At 45.7% G+C, this 7,512-nt stretch overlaps 1 protein-coding gene across 1 annotated transcript; it reads left to right on the top strand.

Annotated features, from left to right (window-relative positions):
* On the top strand, positions 1-6,885 carry LOC308528033 (procathepsin L-like). The gene is made up of 8 exons (XM_081103501.1): positions 1-53; positions 479-614; positions 1,832-1,954; positions 2,058-2,204; positions 2,388-2,612; positions 3,069-3,231; positions 3,876-3,993; positions 5,049-6,885. The coding sequence occupies exons 2-8, from the start codon at positions 489-491 to the stop codon at positions 5,146-5,148; spliced, it is 1,002 nt and encodes a 333-aa protein (XP_080959627.1). The 5' UTR covers positions 1-53; positions 479-488; the 3' UTR covers positions 5,149-6,885.
* Positions 6,886-7,512: the final 627 nt, after the last annotated feature.

The following is a 7,512-nucleotide window of genomic DNA, read 5'->3' as shown; positions in this document are numbered from 1 at the left end:
GGAGCTCCTGGAAGCGCACGTGCTGACTGCACCTGCTCGGCTGCCCCCTGAAGGTGAGCGTCCCGGGCCGCCCCGGGAACCAGCCTTGCGGTGGAGGGCTCGGGAGTTCCAGGAGGCACCGTCCCGGGTCCTGGCGTGGCGGGCAAGGCAGCCTGACCTCCGTCTGCTGGGCTCCCTGCGCTCATGGCCGCGGTCGGTGGGCTTGTGGGGAGCGGGGAGCCGGCCGCACCCCCAGGCCCGGCCCCAGCGGTGCTCTGAGCGTCGGGAGAGTCTGTCCCCGCGCCGGTGCGGGAGTGGGGTCTCTGGGCTGTTTTTCTCCACCCACAGGCTTAGCCTCCCTCCACGGCCCTTGGGAGGGATCCATACTTGGGAGGATACATCCATTTTTTACACCCGGAGGCTGCAACGTCTCAAGAAGGTAGGATGGCTTTCTAGGAGGATTGGTGTAATCAGATACTGCTTTCTTTTCCCTCCCTAGGTTTTGAAACATGAATCCTTCATTCTTCTTGATTGCCCTTTACTTAGGAGTAGCTTCAGCTGCTCCAAAACTTGATGGAAGTTTAGAGGCACAATGGCACCGGTGGAAGGCAACACACAGAAAGCTATATGGCTCGGTTGGTACCATCTGAAATTACCCAGAGGGACCCCTCAGAGAATGGTCCAGGCTTCTGGGAGTTTATAGCAGAAAGTCGCTTTAAAAAATATATATAATTTTATTGTCCTGACTGGTTTGGCTCAGTGGATAGAGTGTCGGGCTGTGGACGAAAAGGTCCTGGGTTTAATTCCGGGTTCGATTCTGGTCTAGGGCATGTACCTTGGTTGCAGGCTCAATCCCCAGTAGGGGGCGTGCAGGAGGCAGCTGATCGATTTTCTCTCATTAATCTTTCTAACTCTATCCCTCTCCCTTCCTCTCTGTAAAAACATCAATAAAAATATATTTAGGAAAAAAATATTTTTTATTAATTTCAGAGAGGAAGGGAGAGAGAGAGAAATATCAATGATGAGAGAGAATCATTGATTGGCTGCCTCCTGCACATCCCCTACGGGGGATGGAGCCTGCAACCTGGGAATATGAACCCCTTGACTGGAATTGAACCTGGGACCCTTCAGTCCCCAGGTCTATGCTCTATCCACTGAGCCAAACCACCTAGGGCAGACAGTAGCATCTCGAGCAGTGGTTCTCAACTTGTGGGCCGCGACCCCTATGGCGGTCGAACGACCCTTTCACAGGGGTCGCCCAAGACCATCCTGCAAAGCAGATATTTACATTATGATTCATAACAGTAGCAACATTACAGTTATGAAGTAGCAACGAAAATAATTTTATGGTTGGGTCACAACATGAGGAACTGTATTTAAAGGGCCAGAAGGTTGAGAACCACTGCTCTTTTTTTTTTTTTTTAATATATTTTATTGATTTTTTACAGAAAGGAAGGGAGAGAGATAGAGAGCTAGAAACATCGATGAGAGAGAAACATCGATCAGCTGCCTCCTGCACATCTCCTACTGGGGATATGCCCGCAACCCAGGTACATGCCCTTGACCAGAATCGAACCTGGGACCTTTCAGTCCGCAGGCCGACGCTCTATCCACTGAGCCAAACCGGTTTCAGCTGAGAACCACTGCTCTTGAGGCTGGCTCTTCCCAAGGCAATGACTGCATGACACCCGTTACTGAGCACAATATGGGCAAACCGCCCTGGTGTGTGCGTGCTGGAGAACAAGTAGAAACCTTTCCTCGCCATGGTTTCTCTTCTGCAAACCCATTGGTGAAGGTGACTTGGTTTTCAATAGAAATCAAGAGGATAGGTTGGTTCTATGTTTGCCTCTAGAATGAAGAAGGATGGAGGAGAACAGTGTGGGAGAAGAATATGAAAATGATTGACCTGCACAACCAAGAATACAACCTAGGGAGGCAGAGCTTCACCTTGGCAATGAATGCTTTTGGTGACATGGTGAGTGTGGCTTGGGAGGCTTACCTTGTGCTTCCTCTCCTCACTCAGTACTATGCCGAAATAATCCCTTGCTTGACAACATTCTACTTCTTTTTCTTTGAAGACCAACGAAGAATTCACGCAGGTGATGAATGGCCATCAAAACCAGATGTGCAAGAAAAGGAGAGTGTTCCGGGAACCTTACATTGCTGAAATCCCCCAAATGGTGGATTGGCGAAAAGAAGGCTATGTAACTCCCGTGAAGAACCAGGTATGACAGTACTCAGCAGGTCTCTCTCCAAGAGTTAAAGCCACAAGGAGTTGGCGTCATGGCTGTGGTAGACTGTGGGACAATGTGTGTTTCACTAATTTTTAAGAGTTTACACATTGTTGGCAAAGTTGTCAAAATCTTGCTATTTGTTCTGTAGACTGAGAGCTTCTATATTGTTTTCAGGGTCACTGTGGTTCTTGTTGGGCATTTAGTGCAACTGGTGCCCTTGAGGGACAGATGTTCCGGAAAACTGGCAGACTTATCTCCCTGAGTGAGCAGAACCTCGTGGACTGCTCTCAGGCTCAAGGCAATAAGGGCTGCAATGGTGGCCTCATGGATAATGCTTTCCAGTATGTGAAGTCCAACGGCGGCCTGGACTCAGAGCAGTCCTATCCATATCAAGCAACGGTAAGCAAAGCTCTTACCTTTATGTTATTTCTTTTGAAAGTTGAACACCTTAAAGAAAACAGATGCCATATTTAGAATTCATATTTAAAAAATTATTTTTAGAATTCATATTTTGGATTATAGAGTGTATATATATGTAAACCATCAGAACTTCCATCAAAGTATATCAGCCTTGCACAGTTCTGTTTGGGTTGTTCACAGTTCTTATTTCTGTGTTACATGGAGACATACATACCATTCTAAATACAGCACTTTTTCTTCATAGTGAAACACTTCTTATGGAGAGATAGACCGACAGCGTCTCAATGAATAGACACCAGCTAGTTTTCCATTTTCCAAACAGCCAGTAGCATTTCACAGACCTAACCTGGAAATCATGAAGCTGCCTCCTGCCTGAAACTCATGCTTCCCGGGAGGTGGGTTAGTAACCAGATCTCTTCCCCTTGACCTTTAAAGGTTGGACCCTGCAGATACAGGCCCGAGGACTCTGTTGCCAATGACACTGGCTTCGTGGACGTCCCTGGGCAGGAGAGTGCCCTCATGAAGGCAGTGGCAACCGTGGGGCCCATCTCGGTGGCTATAGATGCAAGCCATCTTAGCTTCCAGTTCTATGAAGATGGTAAGCATTGTCTGTGTAGAAATTTAGGCAGAAGAACTGGAAAACCACCGTGACCCAAAGCAAGATTCACTCTTTGTTTGCATACTTTCTGGGTGTGTGGATTTAGCATTGTTCATTGTGCACACACAATATCTTTCCCAGGTGCTTCCATTTGACATTACTTGAGCTGTATCCTCATGATTTTAAGCACTTTGTAAATATATTTAAGTGGCTACATAATTTGATTGGTATAGCTTAATATACTTTACCTTTTTCCAATTGTTAGGACTTTAAAATTTTCCAAAGAATTTTACTGTTGTAATCAAAGCTATAGAGATCCTTTGACTCAAGTAATTCTGTGTTCTGTGCTATTTCCCAAGACTGACATCCTAAAAGTAGAATGAGAAGGCTTCCAGAGTGTCTTTATGCCTCCTGACTGACCCATTGTTTACAAAAGAGATTATGCCAATTCAGATTCCTGCTAGTATTAGATGAGTCCCTAGCCTAGATTTAAAAAAAAAAAAAAAGATCTTGTTTTCAAATCGTACTTGGTTTTATGTCATTTAGCTGGATTTTGAGATGCTTCCTTACTGTAGTTGATCTGCGGGGTTACTGTCACCTGCTCTTGGAGGTCCTCATCCCAATATCGAGTGTTACTTTCCCAGGCGTTTATTATGAGCGGCGCTGCAGCAGCGTGGATCTAGATCATGGCGTTCTGGTGGTTGGCTATGGCTTTGAAGGAGAAGACTCAAGTAACAATAAATATTGGATTGTCAAGAACAGGTATAAACTGCTAAAAATACTTACATTTGAAAAGGGAGACGTTTTTGGAATCAGTATTTGGATACAGGTCTTCAAACTCTTGAGCACACTTCTGAAATTCCAGAAGTCTTTTTTTTTTCTTTTCTATAGTCCTGTTTATTTTATTTTTTTGATAAGCCTCACTGGAGGATTTTTTTTCTTGCATTGATTTTTAAATTTTATTTTTAAAAATATTTTTATTGATTTCCGAGAGGAAGGGAGAGGGGGAGAGAGATAGATGAAAGGGAATCATTCAGTGATGGAAGAGAATCATCGATTGGCTGCCACCTGCATGCCCCCTACTGGGATTGAGCCTGCAACCCAGGCATGTGACCTTGACTGGAATTGAACCCAGAACCCTTCAGTCTGCAGGCCGACACTCTATCCATTGAGCCAAACTGGCTAGGGCTGCATTGATTTTTTAGAGAGAGTGGAAGGGAGGGGGAGAGACAAAGAAAGAAATATTGATATGTGAGAGACACAATGATTGGTTGCCTCCCACACCCGCCTGCAACCGAGGTACGTGCCCTTGACCAGGATGGAACTCCTGGGGTGATGCTCTTAACCACTGAGCAAAATCCGCAAGGGCCGAAACTTAATGACATGATCACACGTTCATATGCCTGTGTGTCCCTTACATGGGATGAAGACCCCTGCCGACATTCCAGAAGTCTTTATCCCACTTACGGAACACAGCATACGAATGTGATTATAACGTGAAGATTCTCCCTGAGCTCGGAGAATCGATATAGTTTTTGTGCCATTACATTTCTAAATTTGAAAATTTTCTTAATTCGAAACACATCTGGCCCCACCAGTTTCCTTGTCTTCTCTAATTTTGCAGCTCTGTGAAAGGTTTGGGGAGAGAAGTTCTGTGCAGGCTTAGAGCTCAGCCAAGAACTAGAACCGCCTCTCCTGATTCTTCCTGAATCTGTGTGGGCCTCTCTGGTGCACTGTTTCAGTAGTAGGTATAGTTGCTCATAAAAGTAAATGTGTTTGATTATTTGTATAAAATGGAAAACCCTCTCTTCTTTCAGCTGGGGTGAAGGTTGGGGCCAGAATGGCTACATAAAGATGGCCAAGGACCGGAACAACCACTGTGGAATCGCCACCGCGGCCAGCTATCCTACTGTGTGAGATGATGTGAGAAAGAAAGCCTTGATGGAGAACAGGAGATCCAGAGGAGGAATTTTTATCTTAAAACTGACCACATTTTACTCACTGGGCTACAACACTTGAATCTTGGAGCTCCAAACTGTGATTTGCATTCTGTGATATTTTATATTTGTTAAAATGTTACCACTTCTTTTATAAGGATGTATAAATTTTTACCTTTCAAAATAAAACTTAATTTTTGTTATTATTTTTAATCCTCGCCCAAGGATGTGTTAGAGAGAGAGGAAGGGGTAGAGAGAGAAAGAAACACCAATGTGGGAGAGAAACATGGGTCAGTTGCCTCTGGTACGTGCTGCGACTGGGGATTGAACCTGAAACCTTTTGGTGTACGGGACAATGCTCCACCAGTTGAGCCACCCAGCCAGGGCTAAAACTTTATTTTCTATGTAGAGGTGGGGTTCTTTCCGCTCTTAATACATTTACTTTCTAGAGACAAAAATGTAATTGGCCCCTAAAGACAACTGAAGGTGCCTGTGGTCCATTAGGACAATGGCTGGGTGGCCTGCTGGGTCCTCTAGTTGTAAATACTAAATATGCAGATCTTATGTCAGCTGTCTATGGGCTGTGTCTGACCCAACCCTTGAATGGAGCAAAATTTGACAAGCTATATGTAAGGACAAAGGTCAATTTTGTGTTTTTTGTTAATCCATCTGAGGATATTTTTCTGCTTGATTTTTAGAGAGGAGGGGTGGGAGGGAAGGAGAGAGAAAAACGTCAGTGTGAGAGAAATGGATTGGTTGCCTCCCGTGCATGCCCTTTGGGGGCCAAGATCAACCTGCAACCCAAGTATGTGCACCTGACTGGGAATTGAACCCATGACCCTCCAGTCCTCGGGGAGATGCTCTAACCACTTAGACATAACAGCCAGGGCAAGGGCAATTATTTTCATAAGGAAAAAATTCACATTTTAGAAAAGTTGAGCACACACATGTAGGATTGCTAGATTAAAAAGGGGCCTTAGAAATCATCATTATTTGACCCAAGATAATTATAACCCAGCTGAGTTACAGGATGAATGTCACAGTTTTTGCTGCATCTTCCCCACCTGCTAGTGAAGACCACCTGGCTACTTGCAGGCAAAGGAGGACCGGACCTGGTGGATTGCCAAGAGTGCTTGTCAGCTGGCAGTTCATGAAGCGTCTGGCTTGTGAGGCATGCATCGTGCTTATTTATTTATTGTTTTGGCAGTATTGCAGATGTCCCCCATCCTACCCCTCTTTGCCCACCACCACCCAGCCCCCGCCTCCCCTCCCCTGGTCTTCACCATTCTGTTGTCGGCGTCCGTTGGCCAGTTCCCTACTCCCACCCCTTCCCTCCGGTTCTGTTTTGTGTCCGTTTAATCTGTCCATTGGATGCCACATAAGAGTGAGATAATATGGTATTTATCTTTTAATGATACTTAACTCTGTCGGAGTAAGAACATTTTCATGCACAATGTTTTCCATCTTCCACTGTCGTTTTGGCTCAGTTTGAGGATATGTATATATATAAGAAGGGTTGTACTTTCTCTAAAGCCATTAGTTTTCCAGATTTAATGATGTTCAGCCCCTGTGTATGAGCCTGGCCAGTGCTTCTAGCTCAGGGGTGGGCAAACTTTTTGACACAATGGGTTCTTAAACTGGACCGGAGGGCCGGAACAAAAGCATGGATGGAGTGTTTGTGTGAACTAATATAAATTCAAAGTAAACATCATTACATAAAAGGGTACGGTCTTTTATTTCAACAGTTTTATTCATTTCAAACGGGCCGGATCCGGCCCGCGGGCCATAGTTTGCCCACGGCTGTATCTAGCTCAAGGTCAGCTTCTCTGACAGCTCATGATGTCATTCTTGGAGCCAGGTCTCTCCTGCTGTGATTAAGGTCGGGAACCATGGTTGCCGGGGTGGGAGGGGATACTGCATGCATGCTTGCGTGTATGAGAGAGGGAGAGAGAACACAAGAGATCTCTTCGGATCTATGATCTGGAATTTTTGTAAATCTCACTGGGTGTGAGGATTATGCCCAGGAGTCCGTGAGCTAAACTGAACCAGCCACACATCCAGTGGCCTATGGGTTCCCTCGAAGTGATTTTATCGCTGCTCAACCCTCGCTCTCAGAAGGAACAGCTCCAATCATCTTCCTTGGGGCCAATGTTCCACACCTGGGAGAATCTGGAAGTAGAATCTTGATAAAATTAAACTGAGGGCGACCAGATTACCAGTAAGTCTCCCGGTGTAACCGCGCCCTTCAGCTGGTGCTTAGACCTGGGGCGCAGGGCAGGTCCTACAGGAGGCCGAGAGCTACAGGAGAGGGCAGGGAACAGTTTGTTATGGGGTGGGGCCACAA

The sequence above is a fragment of the Myotis nattereri genome, assembly GCF_964212035.1.
Source record: "Myotis nattereri genome assembly, chromosome: 12".
NCBI classification, from domain to species: domain Eukaryota; kingdom Metazoa; phylum Chordata; class Mammalia; order Chiroptera; family Vespertilionidae; genus Myotis; species Myotis nattereri.
This window is presented reverse-complemented; position numbering and strand designations above follow the sequence as displayed.

Excerpts from the sequence above, each read along its gene's own strand:
- LOC308528033 (XM_081103501.1), top strand. The coding sequence starts at position 489 with ATGAATCCTTCATTCTTCTTGATTGCCCTTTACTTAGGAGTAGCTTCA. Across the intron at positions 615-1,831 it reads ACAGAAAGCTATATGGCTCG|AATGAAGAAGGATGGAGGAG; the intron begins GTTGGTACCATC and ends GTTTGCCTCTAG. Across the intron at positions 3,994-5,048 it reads TATTGGATTGTCAAGAACAG|CTGGGGTGAAGGTTGGGGCC; the intron begins GTATAAACTGCT and ends CTCTTCTTTCAG.